The sequence below is a fragment of the Lactuca saligna genome, chromosome 8, assembly GCF_052625555.1.
Source record: "Lactuca saligna cultivar CGN05327 chromosome 8, ASM5262555v1, whole genome shotgun sequence".
Lineage (NCBI taxonomy): Eukaryota > Viridiplantae > Streptophyta > Magnoliopsida > Asterales > Asteraceae > Lactuca > Lactuca saligna.
In genome coordinates this window covers 57,463,212-57,483,855 of record NC_136424.1, presented here as the reverse complement: position 1 = coordinate 57,483,855, position 20,644 = coordinate 57,463,212, and the positions used below count along the sequence as shown (strand labels likewise).

Here is a 20,644-nt window from a genome sequence, read left to right as displayed (position 1 = left end):
TGAAAGTGACTATATAAACAAAACATATTCAAACACAATGATCACAGAGTCTACAGTTTTCTTCTTTTGTTTTCAATCTTTCAAACTACAAATTCACGTCTCCATTTGTTAAAGCACACAAAACATCTCTCAAATTCCTTCAAGGGTTTTGCAGCAATCATCTTCTTCCGAAGTGGGTAACCTTTCAATAAACAGTATCAAGCCTAAAAATCAGAACTTTTAAGCTCTCTTCAAAAGTTCAAAGTTCACGTTCATGTCCTCCTGCCAGCGTTACATAAAAGATCGATCATGGAATTCTGGGTGGTTGCAGCAGCTACCGGTGCCGGTTACGTGGCCAAGCATTGGCAGAACTTATCAGGTGAGAAAGATGGCTCATCAAAGCAGTCACAACCTCTGCCATCGCCACGCCTGCAACAAGACGCACGCCAAGTGTTCGACAAAATACCTGACTCAGTTTTCCCATTGCCAAAGTTAGCAAAAAGATGCTTGTTAGACAGAGATGTTGATCACGTTTCAGGTTCGACTTCAACCTTTATCGAGAAACGAGTAGATCAAGATCACACAAATGAAATCAACGGAAAACAAGAGTACTTAGACACATCTTCTAACAATCGTTTACACAAATTCAAAACCAAGAACATGAACAGAAAACCATTCACGAGTCTACGGCCCTTAGTGGTAACTGGTAACAACAAAGATTTAAAAGATCATAAGGTCGTGTTGATGGAAGAAAAAGAAAATGGCAATGGTGCATGTATAGACGACTCACCATTCTTGGAACAACCAATTGGATCAATGAAGCTTCCAAGAAGACAAAACGTGGAATCATGCAATGTGTATTGTATGATGAATGAAAAACTTTCACATTTGGGAAACTTAGACTAATTCTTTGGCAAAGTGTCAATTAAAGGACAAGGAGATCAAGTACACAAGGTTGTGTGTTGATCAAGTCCACCACAAGAGTGACAAAGATATTCGTCATGATTTACTAAAGCTTAGTAAATATGATTATACTTATAAGATTAAGTATCAAAAAGGGAAAAGTTTGAGTTAACAAGTGACATCGAGGCAGAACTTGAGGCTGAGCTTGAGAGGTTGGAAGAAAATATGAAGAGTTGCACAATGCAAAGATTGTCTAATGTTGTGGAGGTAAGCTTACTAAGACTCTATTTTTCCTTAAAGTGTTATCTAAATAAATGATGTTTAAAAAATATTTGAAGAATTTGATCCGACAAATATGTAAAAAATTGGAAATACTTCTTTTTTGCATCAAGTAAAATAGAAACATTCTGTAAAAAGTTGGAATTTTATATGTCCAATAAGACTTAATGAGAAAAGTATCAATTTATTAAGTTGTTATTTCTGTATTAAAAAAATAATAATAAATAAAAAATAAAACCATTCATATATAATTTACAAGACTAAGCCATGTCCCTTTTAATATAATTGGCTGATAAACTAACTTATTTTTCAAGTTTTTTTTTTAATTGTTATGTTTGGCAAGCCAAAAAATATTTTATTAGCTTTTTAAAAAAACTACTTAGCTAACTTTCTATGAGCTTTTTAAAAAAATTTCAAATATACACTTTAATTAGTTATAACAACACATTCTTTTAAATGTTTTTTTATCTCATTTTATATTTTTCAGCTAGCTTTTCAATCCGTTTACCAAACGACATTTATAATCAACTAGTTTTTCAGCTATCTGCTAGCTTTTCATTTAACAACTAGCTTTCCAGCTATCAGCTAGTTTTTTAGCTAGTACCTAAGTCAAAAGAAAACAATACTTTTTCTCATTAAGTTGATCAACTAAAAAAGATTAACATTTCACAGATTGATTCAGACTTTGAAGCAGACATGGCTAGAGGAGATCTGAACCTAGATACAATCACCTGGCAACTCGATAGCCAATCGGAATCAGACCCCAGGGGCAAAACTGGAAAAAGTAGCAAAAGTGAAAGCACCACCACCACCACCAACAACAACAACAACAACCACACTTTCACTCCAAACTACGCAGTTTCACCAATAGACTTACAATTACGCCTCCACCAATTAATCGAATCCAACCTCCAAGCACGTATCAAGGAACTCGAGTCACTTCTCAAGAGCCAAAATACCCAAAATAACCCTTGTTCACATTCACCATGCTCACAAGAAGAAAACTCTTTCTGGGACTTTGACCACACCAGAATCGAATCTTTTTCATCAACCCCTTAAAGAAAAAGACCATAAAGTACAACCATATGTCATATGTACAAATACAAAACGAAAGGGGTATTGGGAATTGTTTATTTTTATATAAAAAAGAAGAAATGAAAATCTAGAGAGGGAAAACTTTCTTATGTTTGAAATAAAACAAGAAACAAATGTACAAAACTCCACATAAACTTGCACTGATGGAAACAACCCAATTGAATCTATTCGGCTCGTTGAAAACATCGTCTTCAAAATTCATTCCAAATACAGCTGTCACAACTGCAAACACTGTTGCTAAAAATGTAGCAGCTGTTAAAAGCAGCTCGAATTTAATCAGCTTGTTTTGAACATTTCCCTATTTAATTATAACATAAACTTCCATTAGAAACAATAATCATGAAAGAGAGATGAGTTCATGGTTGCTTACAAGCTTAATGTTGATGAGATCTTCAGTGTCATCGATATATTCCTTGAGCTACAATTAAATAATTTCAATGATGTTATATCTCAAGGTACATGTCCATCTGTTTTATTTTTTTATTCATAAAAGTCATGGTAGTAGATGTAATTTACAGTTGAGAAAATATGAAAAATGTTAGAGGTGATCAGCAAGGGGCAATATAGTAATTAGTATGTTGATATTAACTTACAGAAAGCAACTTGTTTAGAGTGTTGTCGATTCCAACAAAGTAAGCTTCCAGCAACATCTCAAGTTGATCAATGTTTTCAGTTTCACCAGTTACAGATGAACTCAACAAGCTTCCATGTTTATTATGCGAGCTTATGTTACTAAAAGCCCTTTGTAATTTAATTGAGCCACTTGCACTTGCGGACCCCACAGGAGAAACAGGGGCAGATTTTGACACCATTCCCATTCCCAGTGTGGGCCCCCCTGTTCCCATTGTTGAAGTTGAAATAATATTACCTTGAACTTGATCGTATAAATCATTGCATGAGTTTCTTTGTTTTTTTTCAGTTAGATACATTTCAGCCATATCTCCGTCATCGTTCATTAGATGTTCTATTTCATCACAAACCTGAATTTTTTTTTTTTTAGCTTTTTTCACAACTATTTGTTATTTAATTTAATTTTAACACGAGAAAACAATTTGTACCTTTTGCACACGTTGAGTCAATGCAAGAAGGTGGCCTTTGAATCTACGAACACGTTCAAGATTGAGTGTACTTATTGATTTTGCCAATTCATCAAGAACAGGATGAATTTCCATTTCCAACTCTTTCACCTATTAAATTAAATGTATATATATATATATATATATATATATATATATATATATATATATATATATATATATATATATATGAAGCTTGTGTATGTATATACCTAACCTGAGTATCAAGAGTGAGGCAGGTAAACTCCAAAGCTAGTTCAAGTGCCCTAAACTCGAATGGTAGGTCATCTGACAGCAAGGTCAGAAAATTACAAAAATGGTCCCTGTGCTTTCTGATATGTACCAAGTTTAGTGAAGAGCTGAAACCTTTTCAATTTTGGTCCTTATAATAAGTTTTCATATTGATTTTGGTCCATATTTCAAAGTTCCATATCAATTTTGGTCCTTGTTTCAAAGTTACAGGGACCAAAATCGATTTAAACCTTTAAGCATTCATTTGGTGATTTGGTTAATAAAAGAATCCTTAATATTTATTTTCAAAGCTGCAACATTTAAGGACCAAAATCGATTTTGGTCCTTGTTTCAAAGTTACAGGGACTAAAATCGATTTAAACCTTGAAATGAAAATCAAACCTGAAAAAAGATTCCAATTTTAGTCCTCATTTCAAGGTTTAATATTGATTTTGGTGCTTATTTCATATAAATTTTGGTCTTTGTTTCAAGGTTGCATGGACATATATCTATATGAAACCTCAAAATAAGGACCAAAACTGAAAATAGTTTCAATTTGGACTAAGCATTGGTAAAAATCCAAAAGCACATGGACCATTTTTGTAATTTGCTCTAAAATTTAGATTAAATTTAGTTGTTAAAGTAAACTACAACATTGGTCCCATGTGCTTTCTAATATGTATCAAGTTTAGTCCAAAACTAAAACCCTTTTCAGTTTTAGTCCTTATTTCAAGGTTTCCTATAAATTTTGGTCCTTGTTTCAAGGTTCCAAGGACCAAAACCGACATTAAATCTTTCAACCAGAACTGAAATAGGTTTCAACATTGGGGTAATTTACAGTTGAACATAAGTGTTAAAAAGATTTCAGAATATAGTAACCTACCCGAATGATATTTCACTTCCTGAAGGCGTTTACACAATTCAGACTTATACTGAAGCACAGATCCATCAAGTGAATTCATAAGAAACACCTCATCAGCTGTAATTATACATCTAATCTGCTCAAGGCTAACAACAATAGCCTTTTCACGCCCTAAAATTGTTGAAGGATAGATAAAAACAGGATCCAAAAGCCGAAGATCTCTAGCTGGTAAACAACAATGTCTCATTACAGTTGCTTTATCCAATTCCACAACTTTTGAGTTCCCATTTTGCTCTATTTTAATCCAAGAACGGTTTCCAACAGCATGACCTCGTTTTTTTAACCCTGGAAAACCAGGCCCTATGAAGTTCTGCTTCTTCCCCCCACGATTAATAAGGTTCAATCTTGAGTTATCCCCATTCACATTCACAGATTCAGTCACATTATTAGCTTGAAGTAATGGGCCCCGTGATTCTTCCATTTCTCTCACTTTTATTGATTTTCAAACTTGATGAAAGATTTATGGAGTGATATGATGTCTGCATCAGTGTCATCTGCACTCCACCTTGCATCCTGATAACAAAAGATCCACAAGTAATCTTCATACACTGTTGTGTAAACGTAAACAATGCAATTTTGAAGATAAAGTTAAGGATTCTTGTTAATTGTGTTTAAATAAATGTTAAGAGTTTTAATCTGCAGCAACAAAATTGTGATGTATTGAGAATGATTTAGAGAGTGTATAGTGTATGCATGACATTGAGCATCCAGAGAGTATGCAAGAGCATACGATGATATGAAAGGGAAGATTTGATTGTTATAAATTGCTATATGCCTTAGTTTATGCACGATTCTTATAGATTGCTATGGTATCTTGAATTTCACTAGAAACATGTTGTGCCAACTTAAATGTTGCAGCTTTGAAAATAAATATTAAGGTTTAAAACTAAAATTCTGCCAAATTGCAAAGAAGTTTGTGAACAACACAATATCGATGTATTTATATGAAGGCTAAGAGTTTTAATTTTCAACAACAAAGGAAGGCGAAAAACTCATAAATTGGGGAAAACCTAAAAATGTAAGGGTCCTGAATCCTTAAATTCTCATAAATTGGAAGACAAACTATATATAATTCGGCAATCGATAGCAATTTCACACTTGATGGAATCGATAATGTTAGCAAAGTGAAAAAAGAAAAAGATATATGATGAATCATCCGTGACTAATCGAACAAAATTTCAACTAATCAGACCCAATTAACAAATCGTACCTTGTCGAATAACGACGGAACTGGATTCCATGAAAAGCACTGAAAATTTAAATTTATGAAGAAGGTGTTATATATTAATTTCGAGATTGGAGGTCTGATTACAGTGAAACATGAAATTGTGGCAGCGATGATGATGGATACGTAAGAGAACAGAAACGACAGACCCGTTTTCATTCAGATATTTATATTAATTTTGAAAAATATGTAAAGCTCAATAAGGATACTCCTTGGTATGAAAAATGAATTGGATTTTAAACGCCCTGCGATTTTTTTTTTTTTTAAATAAAATATTTTTTTATCATCTTATTTTTTACTATTTATCAATTTACCATTTATCATTTTACTTTGTGACTTATAACTAATATTTTAAGGTTTTTATAACTTTTGAAGGAAAAAAATATTTGAAATATTTTTTATATATAAAAAATTAAAAATTAAAATTGTGTTTTATTTTATTAGATTTTATAATCAACGATTAGGATCTTCCAAATCTCAATCTTACACAACCTTACAAAAAACAATGCTCACTTATTTATTAATATTATTCACGTATCCTCATATATCTATGTTCTATATAAGTTTATAAAATTAAAACATTGACAGTATTATTCAATGTGTATTTATCTTTTAATAATAGATTCACTAACATTTAATTTTATCATATAAACATCTTACTAGGTTATTTAATTGTTTTTATTAGTTGAAAATTAATTGTTTTTAAAAAAATAGATATAAATAGTTAATCAATGGTTGACTTTTAATAAAATTGTACATTAGATGGGGTGTATATTTAGCAATAACTTCTAAAAAGATATATATATATATATATATATATATATATATATATATATATATATATATATATATATATATATATATATATATATATATATATATATATATATATATATTAAGATTTTCATCAAGTCATTACTTGTGAAAACAATTGACATGCAAAAGATAATTTTTTTGCAGCAAAAAAAAAATTAATATTTTAAAAATCATTACCTATGAAAATGTAGATGGTCTACCTATACATTTATTTTTTACTTAACGTTACTCTGCAAAAATATTGTCGAAGAAAAACATCAAACAAAGCAATGACTTTTTGTTTTTGAATTTTAGATTTTACATAAAATCCAAAAATAAAGTTTTATTAGATTGTCTCAGATATGGTTTCGTGTTACTCTATGCAATATGGTCGAAATTACAGATATTTGAAAATATTTCCACACACGATCCTTGAAATATCCAAGTTATAATTGATATTTGCTAACACTTTTCTAACATAAAATACGAATAAAATAAGAGAAATCGAACGATTTCATAAGATACAAACTATTAGGTTACATATGATGATGATGATGATGATGATGATGATGGTGATGGTGATTGTAATGATGATGATGAAGGTGGTGGTGGTGGTGATGATGATGATGATGGTGGTGGTTGTGGTTGTGGTGGTGGTGGTGATGATGATGATGATGGTGGTGGTTGTGGTTGTGGTGGTGGTGGTGATGATGATGGTGGTGATAGTGGTGGTGGTGGTGGTGGTGGTGATGATGGTGATGGTGATGGTAATGGTGATGGTGATGGTGATGATGGTAATGATGATGGTAGTGGTGGCGGTGATGGTGGTGATGATGATGATGATGATGATTATGATAATGGTTATGATGATGATGGTGTTGGATAAGGTGTCTAAGTCCATAACTTATTTGGTATATACTTGACCCGACCGGCATGGTCCATTTGGGTTGCATCTCATCCAAACTATTATGGATAATTTTATGAGAGTTATACACATATGTTTATTAATATATTATGAGTTATAATATATTAATATGAAGTTACGTTATTTAATTAGTTTTAGTCTTAAATTAATTATGAATTAATTTAGAGATTAAAAGGAAGACTAATTAGATTATGGGCTATTTGTTTTATATAGTGTGGGCTAATACTCATTTGTTAATGGGCTAGGCTTATGTGGAAGTCCATGGATGATCCATGGAGCTTTTAACCCATGGATCCTTGGAATGGAAAAGACATGGGTTATTAGGGTTTCACCCTAACCATGCACACTATATAAGCATGCTTATGGAGCATGAAATGGAGCCTAAGAGAAAACTAGTGAACTAGTGTGTGTGTGTGTGTGTGCATGTGTGTGGCCGATTTTATACAAGGGTGTATACTCTCTCAAAGTTTTCCAAGAGTTTGTGGTGTTTGTGATTCCATTTGAGGCATTCACACTATTGGTGCTTGGCCCTCAAACTCCTTAGAACCAAACTCACCAAAAGGTATGTAATCTCTTCTAACTCATTTATGTTGAAATGTTCCCCATGCCATGTTAGATAGGTTATAAACCTTGGAAAATTATTATTTTGCATGTATCTAGACAAACATAGATCCAAGGTTTATTAGGGTTGCATGCACACTTAGGAAGTGTTAGATTGCTCAAAACCCAACAGGTGGTGGTGGTGATGATGATGATAATGATGGTTGTTGTGATGGTGGTGGTGGTGATGATGATGGTGGTGGTGGTGGTTGTGGTGGTGGTGATGATGATGATGATAGTTAACTATAATAACAAGACAAAATCACACGACATATGCTTTATGAAATATGAATTCTTAGGTTAAATATTATAAATTTTAACTGAAATCAAACAACTTCCAACTACATATCATAAACAGATAGACTAACAACTAAAACCAAAAATTAACAATCAAATAGGTGTTGAAATGAGTTTTCTTATAAATATTGACAACTTTAACATTGTGCACATGATTTTCTTCATGAATTGTGCATCAATTAGGATATGATGATGATTTATGTGGTCGGTAATTGTAAACTGTAAAATTTAAAACAAATTTTTACATTTTTAAACACATTTTTCCAAACATAGTTATCAACAAAATCTCATTGTATCATAACTTTGTTTCACAAAATATTTCCTAAGATCAAAATACATAAAAATCCATGCGTGTGTACGAATCATGTCGGCGCCTTCCCGCGATCATCACTGGTACCTGAAACACATAACACATAACAATGTAAGCATAAATCTTAGTGAGTTCCCCAAAATACCATACCTAACACCTACTAGCCACTCGAGGCTATAACTCTGTGGGTCGGTGGGTCCTAACTCTGTGGACCCTCTGGTCCTAACTCTGTGAACCTTTCGGTTCTAACTCTGATATACTATGATATACACATGATATAAACCACATAGAAATAATTTGTAACGTCCGTGTTTCTAGGCTAAAAGCATTAATAAAGTTGTAATAGTCTTGGTCAACCTTTGTAACTCATTTTGAAGTAGTAAAGAAGAATTATGTGAATTATATGTTTATTTGCTTAATTATTATGATTTAATTAATTAATAATAAAAATAAGCATTTAAAATAAATATTATAAAAATCCTATATCTTTTAAGAAAGTTGTAGTGGCCGAAACAAGGATTCCGGAGATATAAAGAATGTCGAAATCCGAGTTATAACGAAGAAGTTATGACCTGTCGAAGTTTCGTGACAAAACCGACACGGCACCAGGAAGCATAAAAAGTGAATATTACGATAAAGTGCTTTTTAGCCATAACAATCTAAACTAAAGTCGTAGTATTCGTTAAACCGAGAAGTTCGAAAGAACGCCCAAATCTGACTTTGTATGAGGAAGTTATGATTTTTCTAAGTTTTAGCTTAGCAGTAGACAGCTAAATACTCGAATTTAAGATCGAGCAAAATTTAGCCGACACAACCTAAACGAGAATTGAAGGTCTCGTTAATAGTAGTACAACGGTAAAAAGACTGACGAAAACGGACGTCGGATGAAGAAGTTATGAATTTTTAACGGATTTTCCAGTCCCGATCTGTTAAAAATAATAATATTAAAATTAAAGTCAAAATTAGCCGATGAAGTCTAAACAAAAGTTGTAGAGCATGATTTTAGCTACGCGTTCATATAAAGAACGTCAAAAACGGAGCTCGTATGCGAAAGTTATGGATTTTAGAAGTCCAGGGCTCAAAATTCGGAAATTTTCGCATGAACAGTAACCGGACACGTCATTGAGGCCGAAGCTGCTGCGTCACCGAAGACGTGGCCGAATCTGGACCAGACGTGTGTCGCAATTCCCTCTGACCGAAGCCTTGGCCAATCAGAAGCCGCCTCGTGGCCGCCGCGTGTCCGAACCTCGCAGAGACACGTCCGAGCCTCGTAGCCGCCTCCGTGTCTCGCCTCGCTGCTGCCACGCGCCTCGTTCCCTCACAGCCACCTCCTTCCTTCGTTACCAAGCCTCGCAAGAAGCTACGTGGAAGCTTCTCAGCCACGGAGACCTCGGCCTCGCACCCTATAAATAGGGGGGCTGCGAGATCTCCCGACTACTTTTGAAAACTTGACATTTTTCACCCCTAAACTTATATTTTGACTATTTTGACTTCCCCCGAAGCCCCGGTATCATTTTTAAAGCCCGGAATACGTCCCGAAGTGCCCGAAAACCCTGAAAATTTTATCTTTTCAGTTTTGAAGCTCCAACTCTCGCAGAGCCCGGTTTCTCAATAAAACTCCCGGTTTTATCAGAAACGATCATTTTAAGGAACGAATTGCTGTCCGATTATCATCAAATCAAGTGAGTGTATAGTCACTTTCATATTACACATAGATATGAAGTATTTTCTATAAAATACGTGTTATGTGTAATTATATTGATTGTTTATTTGAGATGATTGTTGAATACAATTTTTATACAAGTTATAAACTGTATATGTATTTTATCTACAAATATGTTGGGTAGAACACGGGTAGACAAAATAGTTGATGTGTGTTAAAATGATGAGAGGCCTCGATATTGTTGTTGTTCCAGTCATCTAGCGGAGTATGGATGACGACCACAGACTCTTCTAGACAGTCTAGTGGAACGCTAGCAGGCTCGCAACCTGTAGGTGTTGTGAACGATGTGTTCACCGGTGTACTCCCTCCCCCTCATGGTTGCCTTTAGGACATATATTGTTGAGGAACCCCTTAGCAGTAGTGTCCATCTCGATGATAAAATCCATAGAGTAGGTCCCTTGTATAGGTGTTTAGGAACGTAAAGTGAGGATAACGGGAATGGGTAATCAGGTTTATTGTTGGTTGATGAAATTAATAAATTGATTGTTGATCGATGAAATTAATAACTCTATTATTATTTGTGGGTTGAAAACCCTATATGCTCACCAGGCTCCCAAGCATGACCCACTCAGCTTTCTGTTTTACAGGTAGTGGACTTAGAGCATAATTATGATGATGATGAGGGACTTTTGGATTATAGGCTATTAGTTGTAAATAACTGTTGTAAGGCTTATAATGTACTATTTATACTTATGTACTGTATCGAACATGACATCCAAAGTCTTTTAATGAAATACATTTCTAAGGAAATGCTTTTGATAAATCTTTATCATATTATTGTTTTAAGACAAATTCTGCAATTATTTTATTAAAAGGTTACTCTGATTTTGAAATAAAGTATAAACAAAACCGGTATTTTCTAGCCGTGAAATTGGGGATGTCACAGTGTTGGGTTTTGAGCATTCTAACACTCCTAAGTGTACATGCAACCCTAAATACCTTGGATCTATGTTTTCTCTATTATACATGCAAATAAGAACATCTAAGGTATTATCCTAATCTAGCATACAAAACAATGAGTGTAACAAGATAGAATACATACCTCTTTGATGTAGAAAGTCTTCATGAAGCTTGAGTGCCTAGCCCCAATAGTGTGGAAGCCTCAAATGGAATCACAATCATCAAAACACTTAGAATAACTTGAGAGAGTTCTACACTTTATGAAATCGGCTAGCCCTCTTCTTCACTTTCTAAAGTGATTCTAGTGGCCGATTTTTGTCAAGAATAAGATCTTTATATAGTGTTACAATTAGGGTAAATCCTTAATTGTCATGGCTTTCCATTTCCTTGGATCCATGGGTTCAAATACACCATGGAGCATCCATGGACCATCCTATGGGTTTTAGCCCAACTTGATTATCCATGGAGCATTAGCCCACTATATAAGTATGGATGATTAACACAATCAACCCATATATTTAATTAGTCTTCTTTTGATCACTTAATTAATCCTAGATTAATTTTTGATCAATACTAATTAAATAATCTTATTATTCTTATTATTAATATATTAGAACTTATAATATATTAATAACCATAAGTGTCTTATTTCTCTCATTATAGTCTATCCAAGTGCATGATGGTATGCAACCCAAATGGACCATGCCGGGTCGGGTCAAGTCTTACCAATTATAGTTATGGACTTAGACATTAATCCAACAGTCTCCCACTTGGATAAGTCTAAAACTATTATTGCGTATGACTTCAGGAACCAACTGGCAATCGTAGCTCTCAAAAGCTTCTGTCGAACTCTGACCTTGTAGATGAACTCTGACCTTGTCAATGACTTGTCCATTAGATAAGGGATCATATAATCCTCTGTCCTCATGATATCAGCCGGACAAATACATGGAACAACGTCGTACTTATTGTCCAACAGTTTGTTTCCCGATTTTCGATTTGTTTGACAAAGAACTTAATCGAACACATCAATTCAGTTCTGACCGGCCGGTACATAGGTCACAACAAAATCATCGAGGGGCCCAGATATCGCTTCTATTTCTAGAAGGAACAGATAAACTTCGACTCATATGCTTGTTCTACTACTTGTTGAATTATACACAAAGGCACGTTTTATAACATCAAGTTACTGATGCGTTTACGTGCAATCAATGCACAACCAACTCATAGGTAACAACTCATATCTCTAGGTTTGAAGATTTATATGATATTACCGTCTCACGATCACTCGAGATAAATTCCATGAAGTGATACAAGTGAGCGTGGGTTTATTCCAATACTCATAACTTATGAGCACTCATGAATGTTGTAGCAACCATTGCCATGACTAAACCCATTTAGCCATCTACAAACCCGATTCATGACAGTCTTGATTCATACCTACTTCCAACATATGAACGACTGTGGAGTGTTTAAATAACTTAGTCATTCGAAAAGAATAACCTAGCTATTTTGGAAGTCAAAACATGCAAAGTGAAACACAATAATAATCGAATCTAATATGGTCTCAGAACCCTTTTGAATATAAATAAAACCACCTTTTATTTATCACCATATTGATTACACATTATTCAATGTTTCAAATAATCAACTTAAGACTTGAATAAAAACAACAGTCATCCCATGCTCCTAGCATGTACACTTTGTTTTTCTAAACAATAGTTATACCATACCCCAAGTATGCACACTATGGTTGTCTATGATCCTTACATTGTGATGTAGATCAATTGAACATGATTCCAATGATACTCATTTCACAATCCCAAATCCTTATTGTAAATGTAAGAATTTCTAATTTCTACCATTTACCAAAAATCTGTTAGATTTTAAACTTTTATGCAATGTTCCTCTTGTAATGATTATGCACAGAGTCACCAAAACCTTGTCACCAGTCATTACAGAGTATTCCAAAGAAGGTCAACTTCTATGGAACGGAGGTCTCATATTCAAAGTACATTGCTTTGAACATGCTTCTTGCATTAAGGTTTTCTAATCTTACATAGATTGAATAACTTCCACTTATGGAGACATTTCCATAGTCCCATTTTGACTATCAATCTTTGGAGACATTTCCATACTTCTTTTCAGAACATGTCAATACGGTCCTTTCCGATAACTTACATTATACTTCCAACTTTCCCTGAGCAACCAATCTTTGGAGAACCTCAGATTTGTCCTCGACAATTGCTTAATCACTTTAGTCATATCCAGTTCTAGACTTTTCCCTTCTAAATGCCTTAAGCATTTGGAAAATTTAGAAAAGATGAATATTATAGCACTTGAATCGATCCTATATCCAAAGCATATGGGGCACGATTCATGATGTTTGACATAAAGACATGATACTAGACCAGTCTTTTGCTACAATATTTTTATTTGCCATGTTTTCAAAATTTAACTATGAAGAGGGATGCCGTAATCATAACCGAATTTTGAAAATGCAATATATATAGAATTTCTTCAAGTTGAACCATTCCAACACATAATTCATATATATTCTTGACTAAAGATGATTAAAATCTCAATCTAAGCTTTAGAATTGAAATGAAGTATAATTTCCTCTCCCTTAATTATAGCAAAACAACTTTTCAACCCCTGCAACTTCACGGATTAAAACTTTGTTTTCTATAATTAACATTGCTAGCTTGCAATACTAATCATAATAAGCATGCTCCCACTAACATGATGATTATCAGCATAACACTTATGCTCCCACTAGCTCTGACATATTTTCAGAAATCTGCTGGACTTCTGAAATTTAGATTCATACATCCTTTCTTAGATAGCTCACATGTGTGTCTAAACAATTTTCAGAACTATGAAAAGGGATGCCGTAATCATAGTCTCAATTGCTTAGGCATTTGCCATTTCTCACAAGTCCATGTTAGCGTGCCGGTTAACCACACATGCCCCACTAACGACTTTTGAAAATGCAAATAACACAATTGCTATCTACGTAAAATCTACTTAGTGAAAGCGTTTCCTCACCATCATTTTCATGAATCGGAGAGAAACCTTATGACACTTAGATTTTATAGTATATGAGTTCCTATCCATGCGAATTTGTCAAAACCATAATCACAAGATAAGGTTAGTGATAAATTCAGCCTTACATGGATTAAACTTATTCAATCTTACTTTATTGTCACCTTGGTAGCACAAGGCCCACCAATGCTTCCAAGTTGAACTCTGATAACTCACATGCAAATTCAACTTATTTGAAGTAGGTACAGAAATAAGAATTATGTCAACACGATAGGTTGCAAACCTTAAGTCGTGTGCTAGTGATAAATTACAGGTTTTACTCTTGATTAAATCTTGAAACTCTTTCAGGATCTTTAAGGCTCCCACTGTCCCCTTGACATATAAGTTTCCCCAGTCAAGAATAATTCCTTGACTAAACAAATATTCAAGGGATAGTGCGGATTCTTATCAAGACTAACACTTCACACAATTGGTCTTAGTTGGTCTTTGTCTCATCCAAGACATCACAACTTACCAATCTAAAATGTACAAGAGTAGAAACCATTTTACTCTTACATTTGACTACTGTTAATAAATCTTACTTTATGTCACTCAAGGTTACAATCTTGGAGTATGACTCTAAGAATTGTTTTGGAACGAAGTATGACTCATCTCCTTGATCTTAACCAATCCAACAATTCATGACCTCTATTCTTAGCCATAACAATGCACTAAGACGTCCTTAGAGTATGAATTTGTGATAAGGTTTCTAAATCATTAAGATGATCATAAAACTGATACTAAAGTACTCTCCAATCTTTTCAGATTTGAGAAACTTTTATCCTTCTGCCTAATTTGATTCTTCTTATTCGCTCTGCCATACATTGTAACCTTTCCAATGTTACAGAATTATACTTAACTTCATAAGTATAATCATATTTACTAATCTTTAGTAAATCATGACAAATCAATCTTTGTGGTGGACCTTGACTAGTGCACACCCAGTGTACCTAATTCCTTAGTCCTTCAATTGACTCACATATACATGTGATCAAAGAATTAGTCTTAATTTTTCAAAGATGAAAATTCTCATTCATCATACAATACAACTTGTATGATTCCAAGTTTCTGTCCAATTGAAACTTGGTTGATGAAAAACTTTCTTCATTTGGTAAATTCAGACACTACCACAAATGAAAGAATCAAATCCACTTTCCAATATTGCTATTACTGGAAACATATAAGCAACAATTTTTCACAGATGCCATTGTAAGGATATTTTTTAAAATAAATAAAATTAAAACCCTTTTTTTTCTTTTTTTTTTAAAACATTGCCGAAAAACTTATCCTTACAATCCACATGAAAACCTTGTTGTTATCTATTCACAAACAATATATTATAACTCCTAAGAAGTAGCTCAAGAATCCGATCTTCAAACTACGCGATAGAAATCCATGTATGCGATCAGATTCAGCATATTCTTTCTTTAAGTTTCTTTACCTTTTCTTTGATTCTTAAAAACATCACCATGTGACCCAGTCACATCATGTATCAAGAATCTCATAATAGAAACTTAACAGAGCTAGATAGTGGACTTTACCTGAAGTAGAGTCAAACTTATCGACTTTAACATACTTAGGTAAATTATGGCAGCTTTGCAACCAATACCCCTTTCTTTGGCAATATAAACATATGGACCCTTTGATAATGGTACACGGGACTATCACAGACTTAGTTTTTCTCTTTACCATTTGGTCAACCGAGTTGACTATGGCCGGTCCCTTTCCATTGGGAAGAGAATGCTTTTCTGGATTTCCTGTGTCACTATTGTCAATGTCCATCAAGTTTTGAGGAAGTTGATCTTAACAAACAGATAAAATCATTAAGGGTCTTGTCATAGTCTTTTTCATAGGTGTTCCAAAAGAACTCACTATGTGACTTAGAAAGTGATTGAACCACCAACTTTCTCAAGACTTTGACACCCAACTCTCCTGGCTTATCAATATGTGACTACATCTCCAAGATGTGACCACACCAAGACCTTTACTTGCCAATAGGGCTCGAGTGACTTTAAACTTTTCAAGAACTTGTGGGTGAGGGAGAATAATTGGAGGAGATAGAGGAAGTGAAACAAGATGTTGAGGAACATCATCTTCAAGAGATTTGGGAAGATCATAAATGTCTAAACCAGACATGTTTTGGGAGATATTCAAGATAGTTGATTTAAAGTCCTTAATATGACACCCAATATGAAATATTAAGGCTAGGACCCAACACAATATTTTATAATTTGGAAGAGGGATGCCGTAATCCAAGCTATAAAATATTTGAAGGTAGGCGAATGACGATTCACCAATTTCCACCATGAAAAACGAAATAATTTATTAGGTTTTAATTGGATTTGAAATTCCTAGATCTTTTGAGATTCATTGAACTTTTCAATGGCATGTTTCAATCTCGAGTGTGCCCTCTCAAATTTTGTGACTGGGATGCCGAGGATCACAAAACAAGGTGTGAATAACCATACCAATTCACTTGGTACCCTTAATATTATCACCTAATCAATGTGCCGGTTAACCACACACGCTCCATTGATCTATGACAAACATTAAGTCACCCTTCGTGGTCCTTACTAGTCCAAGTTAGTGTGTCGGTTAACCACACACGCTCCACCAATGACTTGGTAAGGTACAAAGTGTGAATTCCATGGGCTAGCACCAAATTCACATTTTTCCTAAAGTAACTAAGATTGGGAATTATTAAGATTTTAGTTACTTAGTATTTATCATTAATACTTTTAATGAAGGGAGAATTTAAAGTCATTGTCCTACCCGTTCGGCTAACGACCCTCCACCAGTCAAGCAAGCGGTGGGTGAGAGTGGACACCCATTAAGTCGTCATTTTATAGGCAACAACCTTATACCCACCTTATACACCGGTTTCGTGAATGAGGCCTACTAACGGTAAAACGACTTGTTCTTATACATATATATATATATATATATATATATATATATATATATATATATATATATATAATTAACCATTAATGTTATAAATAGTATAAGTGTTGAATTTTAACTCTTTAGAATTCTAAGGGCTAACTTGGAATTAAAGTATTCATAAGTGAAAACTTTTCAAATTCCAAAACTTGAGGGCAAGTTTTGAAACTATTCAAAACTAATTAATTCGATAACTTATGTGTTTAAAGTAGCTTTAATCCAAAAAAACTCTTCAAGTTCCATAACTTATGGAAGACTTTAAACTAATAAAAGAATTAACTTTTCTTTATTTTTATAACTTATGGAATTAATTAAGGTTACACTTTTACTCTTTAATGAAGTGACTCTTGAACTTCCATAACTTGAGGACAAGTTATGGAGTCATAAAAAAAATTCAATGACACAAGACTCTTCATTTTGTAACCATTACCAACTTTTATGAGTTTTATGAGTCTTTAATGTGACTCTTCATGTAACTTGAAGACAAGTTACATAAACACATTTTATACTCAACTCTTAGATTAAAATGGATTGAAACCAACTATTTCAATTAACTTTTCTATTAATTTAAGCAACTCATAAGAACAAGATAATTCAAATCAAAATTTCTCATGTAATTAGTCTAAACCTTAAACTAATACAAAACATGAATCTATTGACAATTATCTTTGAAAATGGATTAGCATGAACATTACCACATTAAAAACAAGTTTATAAGTTCAAAAACAACTTAGGGTAATGTTCATAGTCCATTTCTAGCCAAAAACCTCGAAAATATGCTGTCTGGGGGTCCAACTCATCGAGTGCATGAACCGACTCGGCGAGTTGGATCGTTTTGATCAATTTTTAGGCATGGACTCACCGAGTCTGATGATCAAACAGCAACACTTTCGATTTTTTTAAGCAGTTTTGCAGGTATAACAAGAAAACAAGCCTAGGCTCTGATACCACTGTTGGTTTTTGAGCATTCTAACACTCCTAAGTGTACATGCAACCCTAAATACCTTGGATCTATGTTTTCTCCATTATACATGCAAATAAGAACATCCAAGGTATTATCCTAATCTAGCATACAAAACAATGAGTGTAACAAGATAGAATACATACCTCTTTGATGTAGAAAGTCTTCATGAAGCTTGATTGCCTAGCCCCAATAGTGTGGAAGCCTCAAATGGTATCACAATCATCAAAACACTTAGAATAACTTGAGAGAGTTCTACACTTTATGAAATCGGCTAGCCCTCTTCTTCACTTTCTAAAGTGATTCTAGTGGCCGATTTTTGTCAAGAATAAGATCTTTATATAGTGTTACAATTAGGGTAAATCCTTAATTGTCATGGCTTTCCATTTCCTTGGATCCATGGGTTCAAATACACCATGGAGCATCCATGGACCATCCTATGGGTTTTAGCCCAACTTGATTATCCATGGAGCATTAGCCCACTATATAAGTATGGATGATTTACACAATCAACTCATATATTTAATTAGTCTTCTTTTGATCACTTAATGAATCCTAGATTAATTCTTGATCAATACTAATTAAATAATCTTATTATTCTTATTATTAATATACTAGAACTTATAATATATTAATAACCATAAGTGTCTTATTTCTCTCATTATAGTCTATCCAAGTGCATGATGGTATGCAACCCAAATGGACCATGTCGGGTCGGGTCAAGTCTTACCAATTATAGTTATGGACTTAGACATTAATCCAACACACAGTTGGTATCAGAGCATTAGTTTAAGCGAACTAGGAATTTGTAGGATTTCTAGACTTAAACTTAGAATGCTAAGCAATTATTGTGAGGTGTGAGCACTAGTATATTTTAGGAAAGATGCCTAAAATGCTTTTTATGTGCTAAATGTTATGTGTTTACTATACATGATATTATTGTTCAGATCTATGGTCTGTTGCCGACCGGATCTGGAAAACCTTATGTGTGTAGGATTCTAAGCTTATGATTACGATATTAGAACTAGCATGTAAACGTTTCGGAGTCTACAGTGAATAAAGATCTAAATTCACCTTATTCGGTGTATAGATCAAGATGGCAAAGACCCGTAGCAGAAACGTAAACGCAAAAGGAGATAGGAACCAACCCCCAGTGGTTCAGAAAATACCTGTTGTTGAAGAAGTTGCACCTGAGCCAGTCACTATGGCTGGAGTTCAAGCCGTAATTCAGGCTATGCTAGCTGAACAAAGGGAAGAAATGAGACGGATTCTCCACGAGAATAGGGACGAATCTACCATACATGTTGAACCGATGGAGCCAGTTCCCGAGCAATCCGAGGAAGGGAACTACAGCCGCCAAGTGAGTCAAATAGGGACTCAAGGTAAGCAAAGGGATGACCCAGAAGGGAGAAACAACAAAGATGGGCGGATGTATAAAAATTTCTTGGGTGCGAAACCACCAAGTTTCTCAGGAAGCCCAAAGCCTGTTGAGATCATGGACTGGATCTCCGAGATGGAAATGGTGTTTGAAAGTTGCGATTGTAGCGAGAAGCAGAAGATTGTCTTCGCTGTGAGACAATTGAAAACTGGAGTCTTGAGTTGGTGGAAGCTATTGGCACATACAATGCCGCGAGGAGAAGCTCTGAAAATGTCGTGGGATGAGTTCTTGGAACAACTGAAGGCACAATACAGTTCAGAGATAGATCTGACTGATCTGAACAATGAGTTCCAAAATTTGAAAAAGGGGGAAATGAGCATCGATGACTATGCTGTTGCATTCACGGAAAAGATGAAGTTGTTTCCATACCTAGTGCCAACCAAACTTTCCAAAGTTGAGAAGTTCGCAAACGGACTGCCGGCTGACTTTGGCCCAACAGTAAAGATGGCAACCACTCTGAAATTAGTTGTTCGAGCAGCTAAGAGTGTGGAGACCCAATAAAAGGAAAGAGGTCTAGAAAGGGCTGAGGTTGGTGAGAAACGGAAGTTCGATGGGTCGTCGAAATCCAACAAGAAGAGTAGATTCTCGAAGTCTGGTTCGAGAGGAGGAGGATCAGAAGCGAAGTGGTGTGACAAGTGTAAGAAGAAGCACTCTGGGAAGTGTGACGGAGGGGTCACTTATTTCAAATGTGGAAAGTCTGGGCACTATGCCAACGAATGCACGTTCACTAAGATGGTCTGTTATGAGTGCAACGAGGAGGGGCACATTTCAAAGGATTGCCCAAAGAAGAAGGAGGCAAGAAGACCCAACATACCACCAAAGCCGAAGGCGAGAGCCTTCCAGATGACGCTTGAGGCTGCAAAGGAGGCAGCAGACGTCGCTTTAGGTACCTTTCTTGTAAATGGTTTGCCTGCAAACATACTATTTGATTCCGTAGCCAACTACTCCTTTGTGTCGC

General features: G+C 34.6%; 1 protein-coding gene across 1 annotated transcript; it reads right to left on the bottom strand.

The window, feature by feature from the left end:
* Positions 1-2,278: 2,278 nt before the first annotated feature.
* Positions 2,279-5,896, bottom strand: MGT3 (magnesium transporter 3). Its single transcript, XM_078967333.1, has 7 exons — positions 5,696-5,896; positions 4,447-4,998; positions 3,550-3,620; positions 3,315-3,443; positions 2,850-3,236; positions 2,627-2,674; positions 2,279-2,554 (listed from the first exon to the last, which is right to left on the bottom strand). The coding sequence occupies exons 2-7, from the start codon at positions 4,904-4,906 to the stop codon at positions 2,324-2,326; spliced, it is 1,326 nt and encodes a 441-aa protein (XP_078823459.1). The 5' UTR covers positions 4,907-4,998; positions 5,696-5,896; the 3' UTR covers positions 2,279-2,323.
* Positions 5,897-20,644: the final 14,748 nt, after the last annotated feature.

Excerpts from the sequence above, each read along its gene's own strand:
- MGT3 (XM_078967333.1), bottom strand. The coding sequence starts at position 4,906 with ATGGAAGAATCACGGGGCCCATTACTTCAAGCTAATAATGTGACTGAA. Across the intron at positions 3,444-3,549 it reads GCCTCACTCTTGATACTCAG|GTGAAAGAGTTGGAAATGGA; the intron begins GTTAGGTATATA and ends TTAATTTAATAG. Across the intron at positions 2,555-2,626 it reads ATCTCATCAACATTAAGCTT|GGAAATGTTCAAAACAAGCT; the intron begins GTAAGCAACCAT and ends ATAATTAAATAG.